This window comes from Apteryx rowi, unplaced genomic scaffold (assembly GCF_003343035.1).
Source record: "Apteryx rowi isolate R43461 unplaced genomic scaffold, aptRow1 scaffold_524, whole genome shotgun sequence".
Lineage (NCBI taxonomy): Eukaryota > Metazoa > Chordata > Aves > Apterygiformes > Apterygidae > Apteryx > Apteryx rowi.
Genome location: NW_020450788.1, coordinates 469,797 through 491,131, shown reverse-complemented (window position 1 = coordinate 491,131; position 21,335 = coordinate 469,797). Strand labels below are relative to the sequence as shown.

Here is a 21,335-nt window from a genome sequence, read left to right as displayed (position 1 = left end):
AAAGACAGTAATCAACTCCTGGGACAGCTTACTAAGCATGGTAGTGGCATCTCCATCACTGGAAACGTTCAACTAATGTTAGTGGTTATGAAGTGGAAATTACATTTATGGAATTTCTGCAGTTGTCCTTATGAGTAAGTTACAGCAGATTATCTGAATTTCTGTATATCCAGACCTTGATGCAAGTCTCCAGAGTTCTTCACCACCCTTTGAGGACCAGACCAGTAAAGCTATACTTATATTAATTCATCCTGGATATTGAAATCTCTTACCAAATTGTGACTTAAATAAGCATGTCCAGTTTTCATCTTTGCAGGATGAGGTCACTGAAAGCAAATACAAAACTGCAATAATTTGAAAGGGAAAAAAAATTCAGACAAAACATCCATTCTGAAATGTTTCAAATAATTTTATTAAACAATCAGGTTTTACATGTTATCAGACCTAAACCCTGAAGTGCAAAAAAATGTTTCTGAGGTATTAAGACTGGAGGAAAACAGGCACAGTATTGGTTGTTAGGGGTACCAGACTATAGCACAGTGGACGTTCTGTGAACAACAGGCCTTTATACAGCATTTTCGGGATCAGAGGAAACTGAGAACAAGTTTGTATTCATCTTTAGTCTTGAGAGCCAAAGCGCCCTGATCATTAGCCAGTTGTATCACATGAACAAAAACACAGACATGATTAACACAGGGTAATGATAAATATCAATGAGGTGTTTCTAGACCAATATGTACAGTACATGAAAATGGAATTCTGAATCAACTGCTGAATTTGTGACCAAAATCCCAACTGTCTATCCAGTCCAGCTTAATATATGTTGCGTCTACTGTGGCTTCCCTAGTACCAGCTTCTTTGTCTATTCCAAGCAGCTACACCACTACCCTTTGCTCCTATTTGAAGGCACATGGTCACTCACACTCGATTCAGGTAAGTCTGAGGTTTATCAGATTAGCTAGAGTCAACGGTATGGTAATGCTTGTAGCCTGTTATTCTTCTAGCTGCCCTCTTCCCCTCATCCATGCAGTGAAGATATTCCATGGGGAATATCTGCTGAAGCGTTGATCTACAACTCTTCATGTAGATAATGGAAAGCCTTATCTGAGAACTGTGAAACTCATGTAGAAAACTGGCCTTTACAAATTAGGATGTCAGTGAGTTTTACTCAAATTAACTGCTGAATTGGGCTCCAAAAATAATTTTGAACGAGGAAGGTTTTGTCATTATTTGTTTGTATTATTTGTTCAAGGAGGGGAGAAAAAAGGGACACTTTCTCTTTTCTTCCCCTTAGAAGAATTTGCAGGGTTAAAATTTAACTGGAAGCTACAGTAGTTTTGACTGTGTGCAGAACTAACTTTATGCTGAACCTTAATTAGGTTTAAAGCTCTCATTCATATTCTCACTCAATGATTTTGGTGGAAGAGTTTTTCCACCTCAATAAGAACTGCAGCATGGTTCCCTGGGACCAAGTGCAATTTATCCTAAACCACTTGATTCAGAAGGATAGCCAGCCAAATTCTGCTATACCCTATGGGCTATAACCAGAATTCAGTAGAAGACATATCATAAGAAAAGATTTCCAAATGAGTAATAAGCAAAAGTCACTCATTATTCTGAGTTTTTCTGTGGTTCTTTTTAGCTAATATAGAGGAGAAAAGTTCCTCTTGAGCCACAGCCATTTTTCAAATTTGTGGTGCAAAATGTGACAAAATAGAAGTGGCCTTTATCTTAGTAAGCATGTATGAACTTATAAATGCTTCTGACTGCATCAGGTTTTGCATAAGAATGGCATACTTGGAAAAGTTCTCATCTTAAGCATCTTCAGCTTCAATACCTCCTGAGAAGCTGGAGACAGAAGTTTTATTGTCAATACACCCAAGGGCATCATGTCATATAGTCTGATCACAAACAATTGAGATTTTCATAATTTCCTAGAATTGTTATCAATATCACTGCTGCTTATCTATACAATAATGTCTAGCAAGTCTACAAATAAAGAATATCTGGAATAGAAGCTGGATATAGCCAGAATGTTGCCTTGTTGTTATTTTTTAATGGAAGTATATTTCATGGACAAGAAAGGCAATCCCAATGTGCAAGTAAATCACCACTTTCAGTTGAAAACTGGATTTTGGATGCCATTCAAAACTGAGGTGTTGGGCCACTTTCTGCGCAGAAGAGTTAAGGAACATATGAAAAAGAAAATGCTTGTGATTCCTAGGATGACCACACTTGAAATCAGTGTGCTGGTGACCGAGTTCAGCTGAAAAGGAGGTCCATTTGGATGAGCTGCATGGAGAACAAAAATGCACAGGTAGGGTCTGGTTAGAATCTTTCAGCAGTGCCAAATATGTCTGTTTGCCCATTACAATATGGTATATACAGAATAATTACAAGTAGGAACAAAATTGAACTGCAAAGTGAATACCTGCATACTTGGATAATACTAAGTAAACTGAGAAAACAGCTATTCGTTCTTTCAATACCCCATCATGCTGGGGATAAAGACAGTAAGGGTACTACTAAGGCATAATCCCTCATGCTTGGTGACTGATCTTGACATGTGCTGTTTAAGGCAAGACTTATCACTGTCCAAAAACTATCAAGGCAGAGGTAAAAAGACTTGTGGCCTACAAGTTAAAGAAAGGATTTTTTTCCGTGATATCCTGCTTAGCCACATCTCAGTCTAAAGGGTATAAAAATCCTTAGTGGGCATATCCAGCATCAGATTTCTGATCTACTCTAGGCTTTTCTGTGCCACTTGACAGAAGGCTCCTTAACATGTTTATCAGGTCTTATACAGAAAAAGTAGTAACATATGCATTTACGGTCTAGTGTGGTTCAACTTGCTGTCTGTGGGCCAAACCCAGTACTGGAACACATTCATCTAACCTGTACCATTTTTTTCAGTAGAAAACACAAAGACCCATTCAAGCCATAGGCGCCACCCAATGCACCAGTATGTATTTCTGCCTAAAAGAGCTGTATTTACCATTACCAGTGCCAGAGAGTGAGATGAAATGACAAAGCAGCTGCTACGGAGGAACAAGACTGCTCCCAGAACCAAACTCCTGCCCCCTGCCTTCACACCACCAATCCCTCCATCCTCTCTCAAAGCAGAAAAAACAGTTCTGTAATCAGGTGGCCCTCCCCTTCTCCACTCTCTGCTACCTTCTGACCTCACTTGTCAATCTTCTCTCCACAACAGTAGTAGTCCTACTTTGCTCTACCTCTGCACTCCCCACTGGGACTGCAACAGGCTGTTGCTGTGGGAAGGAAGAAGAGGGATGCAGCTCACACTTCATGGGAATGAAAGGTAGCAGCCATAATCACAGCAAAACGTGTGTAGCAACTGGGGAAGAATTTTACTTTTTTTTTTTTTGATACCTAATCATACCATGGGTAGGGAATACACCAGGAAACAGTTTATCACAGGGAGAACTTTGTTTTCATGGCAGAAAGGAGAGGTAGCTGCTTCTATTGGGTCTAACCAGTTGACTGAGAAGGGAACAGATAGCTACTTGAGCTCTGAGGACAAGGTAGGTTGCTTGTGCCAGTGGGTCCCGCTTTGAGCAAGCAAGAGGTGAGATGGCCCAAAGGACCTCACCCCTGCTTACCTAAATCTGAACATCCCTTCCTAGCCATTAGCTACTGATCTTTAATAGCAGAGAACAGTAACAGAGAGGCTGAAACCAAGTCCTCCAGGTGACCAATGGAGAACCACCCTAAACTTCAGAGACCTGATCTCCCTTGCAGCCTATCTCCTTCATCAACCTAGCAGAGATAGTGAGTTCTCCATAGGCTGTTCATGTGGTTAAATGCCAAGAAAACAGGAGCTGAAGCAGGCTCTTTTGATTTTGAGATGTGAAATGAGCTGGACTGCACCATAATTACCATTTTGCTGTTCAACTCTTCTGTTGCATGAGCAGATTTTACTGCTTATATCTGTGATTTTGCTTCTGGCAGCTGCAATGTTCCCTCACACTCATATGTCACAGTAGTGGATTTTCATTTCAATTCCATTGTAGGGATTAGAAATCACTATGTTGGTGGGGCCAGGTACACAAATTAAACTGAGCATTCCAGATTTACCAATTGCTTTCTTTATAGCATGTCAGTATGTACTCATTTAAATGACAAAAACAAGCCAAAAAGAAAAAACATTCCAGCTCAGTGCATACTGAGTCTGAATGGTTTACCTACCCAGTTCTGTTGCACTCATATAAACCCTCTCTTTTGTATTTCTTGGAATTCTGATTAACTTACCAAGCTGTGAATTGTTGGTTGGTGTCTCATCTGTATAAAATATAAAAATGGGTGCATTATATTTTACAAACACCTGTGCCTATCTCTTCCCCACCTGGAACACAGAAGCCAGTAGTCCTAGCTTTATTTTCAAAACGTATCAGCTATATTTGCAACATTGACTAGTAGCTGTTAATGTGTCTGGCAGAATCAGGACAGCAACATTAATTACAAGAAGTTTCCTCATTTTTAATGGGAGCACACCAATATAAAGCTACTTAGTATTCTGAGGCAACTCTCCCTCCCACCCCAACACACACACACACACACACACACACACTTAGTACAGGAACCATTTACTTGAAAAGGTTCCCAATTCTATTCTGTCCCTTTTAATAAAAATGCAATCATAAGTATGATATTATATGCAAGTTCCTTCACTGATAACTGTATTACAGGAGGATCTATATGGACAAAATATTTTAATCCAAGGTTTCAAGGAAAAATACATTAGTGACAAAAAATGATTACAAAAATGCCCTTTCTCCATGCACAACTTTCTCTTGACAGTAATAAAGTGACATTATATTCAGGGACACACTTTTATTTTGTCCTCAGTTTTTGCTTACTTACCATTTTCCATCTCAAAACTATACTTCTTGTCATTTTTTTTGCTTTTTTTTGTGTTCAAATCCTAAGCATAGCTCACATATACATTTATTTTGAGCAGCTGTCTTATATTTTTAAGAGAGGCATCCATTAAAAGCTATACAATTTCACCTTCACAAGCAGGTACCTGCTTTGTTTCCATACCCAGAGACTAAAACATTTTCTTCTGTGTATTTCTCCTGCAAAGACTTATTTTAGATTAACAAGCAAGAATAATGTTTCTCTGAAAAGAACAGTGTTAGAAACAAGAGCTCAGAAATACACAGGAGGACTTGGTCATTTGTAGTAGCATTACTCAGTTCTTATCAAGATAATTACATAAACAGTTTTGTTACCAGAACAACTGGTGACCAGAATAATGGGAAAAGCTGGCTAACTCGAGGTGCCTCTGCAGACACGTTGAAATGCATGGGACCAGCCCTGGGAGTGATGCAACACCAATCTAAATGAGGAAAGTGAAGGGCTGCACATTCATACAAATGCAGCCACATGTCTTGGTACTGGAGGATGTACTATGGCCAGTCAGGTGGAGCAGGCCTTATCAGCTCTGTACAAATGTAGCTGTACTGAAACTGGACCACAGTTGGCCTTGAAAAATAGCATAACTACCTCCGTGCAGCACTGCCCAGAGATGGCGAGTCCTCCCAAAGTGAGCCAGCACTGCACCCATGGCATACGTCATCCACAAACCAGTTAGCTCCAATCAACTTGAAGTTCTCATAACCTTCGCCCTTTTCTATGCTCGACTATAGTATACATGAATCTCACACTATTAATAAACTTATTTTCACAATGTGAAGGGGCAGTGGGAGGAAATACTAATTCCCTCTTTTTGCTTCAGAAGGAAAAGTGAAGTACAAGTCAAATTAAGTGACTTGCCCAATACCACTCAGGAAATTTGCAGCAGAGTTCAGAATTGATTCTCAGCTTTTTGAAGCCTTGCCTGTCAAGCCACGCTTCTATCAGCAGGAGTGAGATGCTCCAAAAACATCCTATAGAGATTCAGAAGTCTGTCTAGTCTACAAAAACCATTAGCTACATATCTCAACTAAGAGACACTTCAAAAATGATTACTTTCCCTTTTCAGCCCTATTCATGTTTTCACTAGAAATCACACAACAGTTGTCAAAAAAATTATGTATAAAATAGTCTACTCTTACTTTGGGATCAATACACATTCCTGGACAGATCTTGGTTTGCTTGAAATTATGCAGTATTAAAAGGTTTTTGACTTTTTTTTTTTAATTTGTAAAAAAAGAACTCACAGCATTTGAACCATAAGTTGTATTACTTAATAGGCATTGCTTAGATAACAAGCTTTATCTAGTTTCTATTCCCTGACTAAGGTAGCATTTCTCTAACGTAAGTGTTTGCCTGGGCAAATCTGTCATTCATTTCCCATAAGTACTCACACATGCAACTTTGAAGTTCTTTTTACTTTTTTGTTGACTAATCAGATGACAACAGCAAGGGCACTCAATTGGGGCCATGTATAATGCAGGAAAAAATATTAGTTTCAATTGCAGAAATGCTGATTACTATTCAACATATTCTGCTTTTAAAAATGGTCTCTAACTAGATGGTTCCTTACTCTGACAGGTCAGCTTTGTCTTTGTATATGTGGGGGCAACCACATTGCATGTAAAAGAGGAAGGAGTTTATTCTCAGGGTGTTTCAGTTATTTTTCCTACATGGGATTCAGTCCTAGTCTCTCTCAGTCTGAAACTGCTGAATGCAGTTGCTTAACGGCAACTACTATGAATATCTGTAAGTAGAATTTTAAAAAAAAACTTTTAATATTTTATCTTCATTATGTTGTCAACAGTGGTCACAAATATTTTTCAGAGACTGCAGGCTATATTTAGAGTTTCTTTTCTTAAATCTCTGGGAATAAAAATGTAAATCCATGAAGTTTCACCCTAAATCTAAAAGAAATTATATTTTGGCCTGCTCTGTTTAGAAATACAATGTGTTTGTCCTGTTTCTTTCTCTATAGCTGAAGCCTTAGCATGGCATGTATTAGTTTTATGCAGCACTGATAAAAACCCGAAGATGAGGCTGGAAGAGATGGTGAACAGAAAGTGACAGTGAATATTCTTTACCTGCCAAATCATTTATTTTTCCATATCTCCAATCTGATCTCAGAATTTAAACTGAGATGCTGTACATGGTACCTTAAATTCCATAATCTTCAGTGAAATCTGACAAAAAGGAAGTCAACTCACCAAGTTCGGACTTTTATAATGGCCTAATATGCCTAACTGTATCCCACAGTGATTCTACTGAGAGTAGGGAGGAATGTGAGAGCTGAACATAAATATTAGCTCAGAAGTTCTACCAAAGGCTCCGATAGTAGTAAAAAAAAAAAAAATACCGAGGCCTGCCCCCACCCCCCCCTTCAAAAAAAAAAAAAAAAAGTCTCCCCTCCCCTGCAAAATACCCAGCAAACTCATGGAGAATCCAGCCTCTGAGTCACTGAAAGTTCTCATTAAACTGCCATGCATTTTCCCAGGTTTTTGAAATTCCTGCAATATATAGAAAAAAATTGCTCATTCCTACCGCTCCTTGTAATGATGGGGCCAACAGAGATTACAGCATTGCCAGAGGTGTTCTGAGGGCTCCCAGTCGTTCTCCTGCCAGCATCTCTTCTTCTTCTGTTACTGCAAATCTGAGCAGTTAATCAAAACAGTCAGTTTCAGAGTAGAATGGAATTATTGCCCTTCTGTGCTTCCAGTTTTAATGTAAGCTCTTTTACAAGCAATACTACAACTTTGATTTTATTTCTTAGTATGCATTAAATTACTTTGCAATAAAAACAGCTGCAACATTCCCTAGAAGTGCATCTTGTAAATGTCTGGTTTCCAGTTGTATTTTGCCTCATTTCATTTACAGAACTGCACTGCTGTCATGTACAAGAGCCATCTTATAGTATATTAAATTTTCAGCAGTTAATTTCCCAAAGCTTTGTTTACAGCCAGTTTTCCCAGTAAATGTTTTTTGCTTGACTAGGGATATAAAAGATGCTATAATCCCTATTCTAACAAACTTCTCAATTTAAAGTTCACACATTTTCCAGGAAGTTCTAAACAGCAACAAAGTAATGACCCATATTAAAATGATCCCCAGCACTGTATCATCTGGAACCCATCTTTAATTAACATTTCTTTTTCATCTATCTTAATCTTGGGCACTGAAATAAGAGCACTTATCTAATTTCAAAACCTTCAGAACATAGGTTCAATAGAAACAACACATTATTTAAACATAAAAATATAAAATAATGTACAAAATGTCAAAAGCATAACAAAGTGGTAACATCTTAAAATTCTAAATGGAAAGTCATTCTGTAGGAAATGATACCACATTCTGAAGACATCAGCACTGAATATTCCATGTTTATTCAAATGTTTTGATTTCCCAAATATATTTTTTGATCCCAATGTTCCTAAAATGAAGCAATCTTTGAATTGACACATCCTCGTGAACTTTAAAGTTCAACAAAAGAATAATTTCTAAACTATAAGGAAGGTTGCAACGAAATATAGGGAAGGTGGTGAAGAATTTTATTCACCATCAGAAATACTTTCAAATTTTCCTTGTCAGGATCACAACACTTAGTACACCTTTAATTTTTCCATAATTAGTAATTTCCATTATTCTAAGATATTTATATTCAACTGCTGTGACTGTGGATACCTTGTTTTTCAGATGCTATGCTAAGAATATCAGCTCTTAAGCTATCTCAGAGTGATTACTTTTAATAACAAATTAAGGACCAAAATGTGAAAAAATCTTTTCTCCCATGCTCAACGACCTGTGCTTTACAGGTCCAATATTATTCTACCTGTGGATGATAATATGCACTGCCCTGTTCTTCATCGGTTGTTTAACATTCCTTCAGACACAAGACAGACATCCCTACTTCAGACTCTGAAAGTCATCTTCCTTTTGTGCCATGCAAGCAGCCTTCGCATTTGGATGAAGAATAATTCCAAAGCGTGTCTATTTCATATCCAGATAATTCACAGCAACTTCCATCCACCCAACTTACTGGCACAAGAAAGGGACAGTCATCTGCTCTGCACAGCTTTGTCACACAGTGAAGGAAGACTGTAGACATCTTCTGGTTCTTGTGCTTCACAAAGCGGAACACCTCAAAGGAAAACCGTCCCATTTGGCTCTTGCCATTTTCAATTATAGTTGTCTGTGGGTCCTTGTCACAGCTAAATTTTTATAGAGAAGATTAGAACTAGGATGAGCACTTGTATCGCTGCTTTTTGAAGTCAGTAGCTGACGGTACGGTAACTTACATAGCAAACTCAGTGCTTTAGCTCCACACAAAAGGACACAGAGCCATAACACCCTATATGGGCAGCCAAAATCGCTTGGTTTAGGCTGTACAATGCTTGCTGAAATGAATTGCTACAAAACAGTCCGTTTTTGCTTTGCAACATTCACAGCTATAACCAAGGAACCATTTAATTCCAGTGCCCAAAGAAATTTGAGACCTGAAGCAAAAAGTAATCAGATATGCTAACTGGTATAGACAGGCAACCCCAAATGAAGTGGTATCTCCAGCAACCGCCACTGATGAGCTTTAAACTGAGATACTGTCAAGATGCTATTTACGTTTTTCAAAATTCCAATTCAAGGAAATATATTATTACTGAAAGTAGCAGCAGGAGCATATATTTATCTTTAATCACTGGCTTACATGCTTTCCTGAACTGGGGTCTATGATGTTTTACATCATTGTCATTCACTGCAAGGGTACCTACCTACCTGCCTTTAGCAAAATACAGGTTAATTTAGCCATTTAGTTGGGAGGTTCCTAGGACCTCTGCTAGATCCATTTTAGAGGTATGCTTCAGCATTTTCATAATTTTCATGACTGTGCACTTGTTTCTGATGTGTACGTTCACAAACAGGGTACGTTCTGATATGTTATCTGTAAGCACAGTCTTTGGGCCTCTCAGTTAATATTGCTCAGACTTCCAAATAGTTTAGAAGAGCACCAAAGAGATTTGTAACTATGATTTTAAAGCGTGTTTGCACAAGACCTACCTGAAAAAAAGATCATATCGAAGATCATCACTAGGATTACCAGATGGTGTGGTGTAACAGTAGTCCATCAAAACATTCCACCTGCACAAGAAGCAAAGTGATAAATGATCAGGGAACAGATAATGGTAAGAGTAGGGGTGGAGAGTCAGGGAGAAAAGATTAAAACACAGTAGAGACAGGTATACAAACTGATAATGCAGTCTGGTACACTGAAGCCAAGTTATTATATTTAATAAGTCATCCTGCATTCCCACTACATCATCTGTTTTTATCCCTGACTTACAAAACTAAGCAGCGTACACCACAGCAGCAGAATGATATAAATCAAATAATCTGGTTTCATGCAAGCCAAACACCATACAGTACTTCCTACCAGTTTATTTGTTATCCACCTCCTTACAGAAGTCATGACCACGTAGGACCAGAAATCAAAACCCTCCTGCTTTTAAAAGCTCATGAGTTTCTTATTTGATCTCATGGAGAATCTCTCTTAAAGAACAGGAATATGAGGTTTAAAGCAAAATTCAGGAAAACGTTCATAAAGAGGACAGCAGCAAGACATGCATTCAGCTTGAAGTACAAGATTTCTTTCAGCCACGGGGAACAATTATCAAACACAAACCACCCTTTTAACCTACAAAAAGCTATGAGGAAAGACAGTTGCTTATAAGTCAGAGAATAAATTTACAATCGCAAGAGCTGAAAAACTGGCAAGGCAAGAAATAACATCCTTTATGGTACCTGCCATCAAGGTTGGTTGCTCTCACAGCTGCATATATTTTGGTTTTCAAAGGTAAACCCGTACTTGGGATAAGGAGCTGCTGGCCGTAGGTTGAATCCTGAAAAACAAACATTGCCTCAGTGTACCAGAAATCCCACTGTGACAACTGAGGGTACCTGTCCTTATTTATAAACTGAACTCCCATCTGATTTTTTTGACTTTTCTTTATAGGACTGTCATTTACTTTGTCCTCCTTATGGGAAGAAGCAAAGAACAGTGCGAGAGCACTTCCCTGCAAGTTTGTCTGTAAAGATCATTATCACCTGCCTGGCCTTATCCTACACAATTATTTTGGAGAATCTGTCTATTTATGATTTCATGAAGTGTTTTTAATCACTGATTAAGAAAAAGTATGCTTCACGTAGAGGTCACCACAAGGTAGCATCTCAGTACATCCCCCATTGCCTAACACAGCAGCTGACACATTTTCTAAAGGAGTAGCTTGACTGGGCTGACACACTGAGCCCTTTGCCAGGAAAGACTGTTATGGTCCTTTGGTTTACTGATGACTGTAAGGCCCTTGGAGTTTCATATATCTGAAGCTGCAGGAGAACAGACATATTCTGAGAGCTGAAATGTAGCTTTCATGGAAGTTGGCTTGTTGAAGGTTTTAAGTAACAAAACATTTTCATTTATATTTTAACATTTCAAAAATTCTGTTCCAAGAAAACTACACACAACAAAAAAAGAAGTTGGGGATTTCCCCCACACAAATACATACTGCTGTTTTATTATGCTCTGTCACAGAATGCCAGTTTTGTGGTCACAGGCTGAATCACTAATGTCACTCCTAGCAATGACCTACAGATGCCATGAAACAAATCTGGAGCGACAGACATAATTCAGCATATCAAAATTCACTTAGAGGCAATGTCACTTAAATAGGTTGCTATTCCAGAAAGTATAGGGAATCAGCATGTTGAAAAAGGCCTCCTGTAAGAGGTCAAAGCACTCAAGACATAATAAAAATTTGCAGAGCAGGATTTTGAAAGTGCCACAATAAAACCAGGTTCAGTGTGGCAGGCAAAACCAAGAGCAGCAGCAGAGAGCACAAAGAAAGAATAAGTACGTAGAAGATGTGATTTTTCAAAGGGAACCAAGCCAAAATTTACAGCTAGCCCCATATTCAGCCTCCTCAGTACTGGAGGCCTGGGGAGCCATGTTTGCACACAGACCAACTCTGTGACACATCAGAGCAGGTCATCTCTTCAAAAGAGCACATCCTCCACTTGAATCTGCCAGCCTTGGCAATATTATTCATACTAGGAAAGTACTTACTACTTGAGTAGATAATATGACTGAAATCAGAAGAATAAAACACCATTATTCATGGTCAACTTGTAAATTCATTGGGATAGAGTGAAAACTTATCTTTTCAGCTGGTATGTGAGAAACAAATGCACTTTTTCAGTACAAATATTAACATCATTTTTAACCCAGTGTTTGCAGAATTAGGTCCTGAAGGGCACCAACAAATAAGTAGTGGTCAATTCTCACACTTGCAGAGAAGTTTGGCAGCCCTCCCCCCCCATCTTTTTGCTTACAAGTTTATTCAAGAATGAGAGAAATATAATCTTCATTTTAACATATTATAGGTTGTTATTCAGAGCTCAGCTCTGTCGAACAAACATTTTTTTTTTAAAACATGCCTTTGGAAAATGTCCTGTTACAATATTTATAGCTTATTATATTCAAAGTATAAAGCATTGACTTTTAAATCAGTTGCATGAATTATAACTCAACATCATGACGGCTTGAATAATAATGCAAAAAATCAGATTCATAATTTACAAAAATGTCACTTGACATTGAAAAATTGATATTTAAATCAGGTTTTTAAAATGTATGAATAAAAATTTTAATCAACACCAAAATATCATTTCGGGGATTAATGTTGCTGTTAAGTAGAGGTCCGTGCATCTTTCATGTTTTACTGTCACCATCCATATTCATATAATAAAAGTTTATACAATAATGCATACTCAAATTATCTAAAAAGGTAAGAAAGAAGTGTCGTCTGAAAGCTGTTATTAAAATTTTTGACCCTTAAAACCGTGAAAAATCATGCAATGAGGTAGCATGTACAGTGTGCTATAGATTTGGAATGAATCCCACATACCCTCACTACAATTACAGATGATCAAAACACTCTCAGGAAGCTTGAGCATAAAAATACTCCAGCAAAAGTGCTACAGTTTATTGCTAAGGGAATAGGTCTATAAAATTTTTACAGAATTCTACAGAGAGTAGTCTCTAGATTAGTACAGTGTACCTATACATACATACATAAATATGAACACAGGCACACTCACATATATATATAATAAATGTAAACACAAATATGAACTCTGAAGCATGAATATTATTATTACAACTGATTATTTACATGGCACTGGAACATGAAAAGCCAGAGCTTTAAACTGAGGAACTGTATAAATTCAGAACAAAAAGTCAGTGCATGTGCCCTCAAAGGCCAGCCATAAGAATACAAGACAACAGGCACATGCAAGCAAAAAGGACAACAGAACTCAGAAATGAGAGATACCTAGATGAAAGGCCTGGTTCTTCATGGGAGGAGTGGGAGGGGGATAGCACATAATGAAGAGTCTAAATTCTGTTTTGCTAATCCAATTTCCATATTACTGTGTTTTATACTCACATTGTAAAGCAACAAATTCAAAGTGCTGATAAATGTACCATTGTTCTCTCTCACGGAAATAGCTGCTGATGACCTACAACAGAATTAGAAAACAAGCTACTGTAAAGATTAAAAAATATATTTTATGTTTGTGTTTACAAAACTTCAGTAGGTTTTATTGTTAAAAATTCCACAAGCCACATCACAAAGAGTTAATTTGTACGTTTGGGTTATAAAACACAGAAATAGAAATTTATAGTGGAAACGCTGACAGAACCTTAAATATGGGGGAAGTAACGTATACTGCTGAAAACATGAATCAGGAAAATAATTAGCAGAGAGGCAAAGTGACAAAAAGGAACCCATTTTCCATGACATACAGCGACTACTCATGAAGAATATTCTCTTTTGCACTCCATATTCATATGTTTACGAACTATTTCATGAAGAATTTCCATCTGTTTGCTGCTACCATTCTGTCATCAGAACACCAGAATTTTAAGGCAAGTTTTACATTAACTTAGGCAACAGATTCTTTCAGTGCTTTCCCCCCCTCTCACTGTTACAAGGCTAAATATCAGTATGTTGATAATACTGCTATGGCATGCATATATTTAGGCGTATATGGGCTTACGTTCATAAGGGAATGAAACACATGGGAATGAAAAGCACACTTACGAAGCAAGCTGGGTATTGTTAACCAAGTACTCCAGTGGATAGCTACAGCTAAATTTGTACAGAAGGCCAGGTAAATAGCTGATAATCGTTGGTGGGTCTGGCGTATCTATATAGCCTGAAACATTACCTATCTGTACCACTGAGGTATTCCCATAGGCATTGACACCTCGAGCTGAGGATACCTATCGAGGGAGAGAGAAAATAAATATTACCAGAAGTTTAAGCATGGAATAAGAGCTACCTAAGAACACTGATGCTTTAATTCATAATTCACCCAGAGATAAGTTCAGGAAATCCTTCAGAAATTAATTTGATCTGTTAACATCCAATTCCTTGTGTTCTATTTCTCACCTCCCCAGGGTCAGAAGTACACAGTGCACAGTTGATACTGCTGTTCTTAAACACAAAGACATGAGAACCATTTGAAAAGAGCTGTGATAAACCCTGGAACCATTTTTTTTTTTTGGTAGGCACCTTTTTTCTGAGCATTCCCAACCAATTCCCAAGACCTACTAGAAAAAGCTTAATGAATACTTCTATTATGGTTAAAAGATAATAGCTTAAAACAGGCTTCCATATGCAACTTTGTTGTTGCACTAACAATTTTATTCACAGAAACAATACTTGATCAATCTTGATATTTTTGTTTTTGACACATCAAAACCACCATATTTTATAAGCAGATACAAGGCAAACAGTTGAACTTCAGGTCTGTGTTTGTGTCTATTTTATACATGTCTAATAACTTGGAACGAATTGCTGTCAGAAATTCAAGAGTTGAAAGTCAAGTATTTAATATATAGTCAGATAATGCCTTATTTGAAGTTACCAGCAAAACCTTAATTCAGTTACCTGTATTCAGTATACCTCAGGACACCTGTGCTCAATTCAGCAGTAGTATACTCGTTTCAGTAGTATACTCAAATTCAGTATACCTCAGGATACCTGTGCTATTCTATGTCACTCAGTAACAGGACACAGCTCACCAGAGTCTCTGGTGCTTCCAGAAAACTGAAGAACACCCTTTCCTCCAGCTAGCAGCCAGCCCCACTTCATCTGCAGCTACTGCTCTGAAAACAGCATGGTGGTGGCGTGCGAAATCAGCAGATAAACATGTCACAAATTACTTTCATTAGGTGCATATGCAACAGGGCCAAACTGGGATGGCACAGAACTTCAGCTGTAGCATTTCTTTTGTATAACTGTATAAGCAGAACTGGCATTTTTAATTCAAATACGGTTTCTTAAACTTTGGAAAGATACTCTCTTATGGAAGAATCATTCTGAGGTGTGCACRAGTCATAACATTTGGAATTGAGCAGCAGGGGATACACGACAGGTATTTGGATTTCTCTGGCTACAGGAAAACCTGGTAGAAGACTGATATGTTTATGCACTTTCCCAAAATTATACTTAACCATTGGCTAAATGGCAGGAAAAGGCTGAAAAACAGAATTCCTAGAATCTGTTCCTTGCTTAAGGAACACAGTCTAGAGCATATAGTAAAATATACAGCTCTACAGCTCTACTTAGCTTTCCCCCACCCCCACAAAAAATAAGAAGTTGCGTCTGCCATGTTACAGACCTAGGTTTTATCCTCAATTCTGTCTGAAATGCTAACTCTCTTTCAATAAAAGTAAAGGAAAGGTAAAAGGTCTCTGCTGAGAAACACAGCCAAAAATGCATGGGTTTGTACTACTCCAGTCAGGGCAAACTGAAGAGAAAGGCTTCCTGATCCTTTATCCTCTCTGTTTGTGGCACAGCATGCATAAACTGAGGGAGAAGAGGAGGGAAATCTGGGGTTGTATTTTTAGCAGCTGCTACATTGCCTTGTATGCTGTGGAGTCTTGTGGGGGCCTCATGGGGAGCTCCAATTGCTTGGACTGATCAGAGATTTTTATTTATTTTTTATTTTTTTAAACAGCAATCTCTTATGATTATAATCAAATAGAAAATTCCAGGGGTTTACAGTGTGGCCAACTCCAAAGAGACAGCAAAAGGTTCCTACTTGTCAGAATTTTCTACTCCAAGTCATGGAGGCTCTACAGCTTTTCAGAGAAAACTGGGAAAAAAGAATTTTGAATTACCTGAACTATTTCAACTATTTGTTGAAATTTTAAAAGAAAACTCAGTCTGAGACAAATATGTCATAGAGTAATATGCAACATTTCAGCCCAGTTTGACAAAGTTTTAGGAACCTTAAAGCAGGTGTTTTTTTTATGAAAAGTGGCAGGTATCTTTAAGCGTCACTACAAACTCCAGCTAGAATAAGCCTTAAAAATAATACATTTTTATACTTGTTTTTGTAAGTTATTCATAGATACTTTGATACAAGTCACCACTCTTTGTACAGTGTGATGTACGCACAAACTGTACAATCCACTTCCTCCCTTGGTTTAGAATGGTTGAGACCTCACATTTGTCATTCACGGTGATACAAGTTCACTGAAGGAAATGGAATTATATGGTATGAAACGGACATCAAAAGTCAGCTCCTGGATCAGATTCTGGTTCTAAAAAACTCATCTACAGCTAAAGATCAGATTTGGTCATTAGCAGTATGAAGACGTTGGGTATCAACACACTAAGCAGCAATATAAATGCAGACACTGAAGTCACACCACCAGGCAAAAGACCGCAGCACAGATGGTGGCAGTGCACTGAATAAAGGATCAGAGCTGAACATACAAATCTGAACTTCAGCTCTGCATCTTGGTGTTTTTGTCATGAACCAAGTGCAAAGGTTAGATCACATTTAATGTTTTTGCCAAACAATATTCAAGATTTGATTCAAAATTTCATTTTTTTTGCCTTGCAATTCCATACTGAGCTGAGATCTTCCGTGGAGGTGCATGACTTCATAGGACTACTAGCAGAGATGCCTACTGTTAGCCTTCTCCCTCGTCGGGTTGGGTATCTGGCCAGAATATGTCCCTTGTGACACTCACCCTGAAATCAATGCCTTACCACAGAATGTAGATCTGTCAGCAAGGCCCTCTCATAGGGCATGAAAGTAGGTACCCAGACCATTATTCCGACCCGATTAAACTAACCCACTCTTAAAAAATATTCTTTTCATTTGCTAAATAGTTATTTGAAAAATTCTGGCAACATTTAAAACATGCTTAGCAAAAGTTTGGATTTTTTTGGAAAAATTTCATTTTCTACTAAAAATTTATTACAAGGAAAAACGTACTTTCTAATCAGAGGGCAAAATTGTCTCCTACCATACCTTCTAATTAGTAACCAAGATTATACATTAACAACTTTTTCTGTTTTTCTTTGATATATGCAATATACTGCTAACTGAACAAGACCATGTAAACATTATCTACCTGTAAAAGATATAATGCTGTCAGGGCATACACTCAACCCTGTGCATTAATAGCAATGCTACAATTTCACTTGGATCTCATCTTACCACTAAAGTGTTTCCGCAGGATTCCAAAGTACTCAGATTGATGATGAAAATGACCACTGCTGGAAAGGTGTTGTTATTGATGAATCCCCTGCAGTGAGCATCCCCATGTTTTCCATTCAGTGCCAAATCTGTTTCAGCATAACCAGAAAAAAGAACTGTGCAAAAATTTATCTTCATAGTAATTGTCTGTACTCCACAGAAAACATTGATATCTCGTTCAGCTGCAAGAAAAATACAGGAAAACACATTGTAAGAAGATGTATTTCAGCTAATTACCACAGAATTATTGTAGCAGTGCTTTTGTAACCGGTGTTCGAATCAATTTTTAGACCCCAGTGACAGCAATATCAGAACATAAAGGTCAAAACTGCATTATTCTGAAAAGCAGATTTACTTGACTGTACAACTTCACTAAAGAAAAAACAGAACTAAAATATAGTAACGTAGTCTACCATGCAACAAAACTATTTCTCCGAAATTCCCCACCAGCTCGTTCAATAGTACACACTCATAAACTGAAGCAATGCAACAGAGTGGAAAACAGCAAGGGGTTAAGTATTTGGAGCCTGACTAAACAGCCCCCTTCTGAAACAGTAATTCCCAGGGACTTGGAGAAACTCAGGAGGCTGAGCTCTGCCTTCCAGCATACCCCTGCCAACACCTGGCATTGAAGCTGTGTGCGCTTGTCTGAGGTTGTCTAGAGTCCACTACAGTCTCAGGCTATACAGACTTTGAAGTACAATCAACAGCATATCAGAGCAATTTACTGTGGTATCTTCAAAGGTTTTTTTTCTTTTTAAGAACCATCAGCTTTAGCTTCAATGAAAAATCAGTTGGCTTTTGAAAGACAATGATCAATACTACAAAGTGCCTAGCAGTCTTTCATAGTGTACATTATGACAGCACAAAAGACCTAAAAAAAATAGCAATTATTACAACTGGTCAATTTTGAACAACAGTAAACACTTCTTGGATGAAGAAGTTGGCCTTTTATTTGAAAATTCTGAAGACTGTTACGTACTTGAATGGAAAACTGAAAGCATCATATTAGGATATAGGAACAAATAGTTTGTTTAGCTATAGAACAAGATAAAGTAGCTTTACTTCAAACTCTTTTTTTGCCTTTAGATGATGAGGCTGGTTTTTGTTAAGTTTCATTTTTCCTAGCGCTCTAGTGACATATTTCATCGGGTTAAACATAGGCATTACTCCTTTATATAACAACTCATTTATTGCATCTGCTTAAGATGAAGTGCTATTAAAAGTGGCAGAACAACTTCAGTCAATACTGTACCATTAAGCCTGCTGAAATGAATTGTTTTGCTGCATTGCCACAACAGAGAGGAAATGAAGTCTCCATTACAATGGACTGGCTCTTCCCCCCATGATAGAGGAGCACAAGCAGTTGAATTTAGACAGCTTTAATGGTGACTTTAAAGCCAAATCAAGTGCAGGAAATAACTGGCTAAACTCTGTCCTGAGCTAATGTGGTCTTAAACATTACTCTTTGGAGGTAAATTTGGGCAGAAAGGTACTAGAGGCAAAGCAGGACTTCAAGTGATTCGGCATGAAATTCTCCTGGTTTGTACATATATGTAATGCCATTCACCTAATGTACAAAGGTCAAGAAACCACATGCCTTGGTACTCGCTATACGGGGACTGTCATAACAACTTCATGGATATATTAAGGTGGAAGAGAGAAAAAGTGTATGGTAAAGGGAACGTGCCCTTACACTTATTTGGACCAATGCACAAACAGTCAGATAGTAACAAATTGCAAATAGCAAGTGTAATATAAAGTAGCCCACTTAATTTTATAACTCGCTTCAAACCCTTTAAAAAGTAGGATATTACTTTACTGTTAAGGCACCATTACCACTTGCAAAATTCTTCTTTGACTCTAAGAGGAATGAGACCACACACACTATAAAAACAATCTCTGCACTACACAGGAGGATAAGCCACTGTACCAGATTGTACCTTTTCCCCCACTACTTTACAAGGGAGTACTGTTGTCGAATTTGTCAATTCTGGAACTCAAAAATACACAGCATTTGTTCCAAAGTGCGTCTGAAACCAGATGCAAACAGATATAATGTCACTTCAGATATTAAAAAAGTCTTGTTCATTTCTCTAGAATTGTTAAAAATTACTCCTATATGAGTTTAAATGAAAATGCTTGGACTCTGTCCGTAAACACTTCTATTTTCTATGTAACAGAGAGGAGAGATGGTTTGAAGGTTAGGTCACCCAGCTGAGACTTGACAGGGCCTTAGATATAACAGTCTCTTTGTCACAGAGTTTATGTAAGGACAAAGCACTTGGCCTCTTTCTGATGCAAATCACACCAGCTACAGCACTCACAGGGGTGTCGCATGCAAAACACAGTAGAATTCATGAGCTACCTAGGTACTGGGGTAACAGAGGCCATCATGAATCAAGGAGGGACTCATGGCAACATAAGCCAAACGCAGACAGGTCCATCACCCACTTCTGTTCTGGTACCCCTCTGCGCATTGCCAAGAATTGCTCCAGAACAGACAGTGAAAAACATACGGAAGCACAATAACTGGCCAGAACATCGTGCACCTCTTTTGGTGAAACCATTTGGTCAAAGATATTTATAGTTCAAAACCAGCTTTCTGCTCTGTGTGAGCCTCCTCTTTGATCAAACCACTGCTTTAGTAGTAAATTAAAACATGGTGTATGTGAAAAAGCTGCAACACTTATAGCAAGAGCCCCCTGAATAAAACCGCTGGGTTCCCCATCTGAGGACAGTCACGCTGCTGTGGCTCCGTTCTTCCAAAGCATTCTGATAGTCACGTTTTTACTGCAATGCAGAACTAAAGCCAAATTACAAATCGTCAAATGCTGTCAGGAAACAAATGTGTTCTTCTCCAGACAGCTCTCCAAACGATGGTAAGATTTGACCTTACTGCGTACTCTCTATAATGCCTAGCTTCTAGTACAAAAAGTTACAGAATTTTCTATCTACCAAACAATGTTTTTTCTTCAGCCCAGCTATTTCACACCTACACTCTAAAACAAACCTGCAAACAGCAGAAACAAAAGTCCTGCCTGATTAGTAATCATCTTATTTATGCAGCACCATCCCTGTGCAAGGTGTCACCCAAATAATAAATGATAAGAACACAATCAAATTAAAAATGGATAAGCCTTTGTCCATTCTCCAAGGTTCCTTTAAGAAGGCTGAATTTCTAAACAAGCTTCCCAAACTTCTGTTCTTCATGAAATTAATTTAAAGGAAAAAAAAAAAAAGGAAAACAACTTTAAAAAGCAACAGCATCTCTGCTATCACCACCACAGGCCTCAGTTAGAAAGCCCACTCTCACTCCATGTTTGGAATTCATGTGGACAACAACAGAGATTTCTCATGCAGAACAAATAAAGAATGTGGAAAAAAAAAGTCATATCCATAACCAGGCTCTGTGAGCACTATCACAGTCTCAAGGATCTTTTCTGAAGCATTCTCCTTCTTGTTCTCTCATTCCTCACTCGGCTTATTTTTGAGCTCTGAAAGCAGTCAGAGTTCAAGGTCTGAACTGAGTGCTGGGTATAGTGAAAGTATAGTGAAAAAAAAGCCCCCCCAACCAGCACAGGCTCTCTCACCCATCTTCTGGGGGGATCTTGAACCCATAAAAGAGAGCTCCACCAACCCCACAAAGCTCTGCTAGTCCCACTGTAATACATAGCAATCCCTCCTGCAAACTGAAAACACCACCTGTCAAATTTCAGGACAAAAGTTTACTGCCTTTTTTTTTTTTTTTTTTTTAAGCCTTCACACTGCATGCCTAACATAAGGAGAATTACCCT

The 21,335-nt window shown here is 38.1% G+C and overlaps 1 protein-coding gene across 6 annotated transcripts in view; it reads right to left on the bottom strand.

Annotated features, from left to right (window-relative positions):
• Positions 1 to 433: 433 nt before the first annotated feature.
• The window catches only part of ZPLD1 (zona pellucida like domain containing 1), a 79,839-nt gene continuing 58,937 nt past the window's right edge, over positions 434 to 21,335 (bottom strand). For all 6 annotated transcript variants that reach the window (XM_026080559.1, XM_026080561.1, XM_026080558.1 and 3 more), the window contains 9 exons: positions 17,500 to 17,720; positions 14,079 to 14,260; positions 13,422 to 13,494; positions 10,723 to 10,820; positions 9,982 to 10,062; positions 8,969 to 9,140; positions 7,477 to 7,585; positions 4,270 to 4,299; positions 434 to 2,292 (listed from right to left, as the gene is read on the bottom strand). In XM_026080559.1, the coding sequence (XP_025936344.1) occupies positions 2,117 to 2,292; positions 4,270 to 4,299; positions 7,477 to 7,585; positions 8,969 to 9,140; positions 9,982 to 10,062; positions 10,723 to 10,820; positions 13,422 to 13,494; positions 14,079 to 14,260; positions 17,500 to 17,720 (1,142 nt within the window). In that variant the 3' untranslated portion in view covers positions 434 to 2,116. The remainder of the gene's footprint in view (positions 2,293 to 4,269; positions 4,300 to 7,476; positions 7,586 to 8,968; positions 9,141 to 9,981; positions 10,063 to 10,722; positions 10,821 to 13,421; positions 13,495 to 14,078; positions 14,261 to 17,499; positions 17,721 to 21,335) is intronic.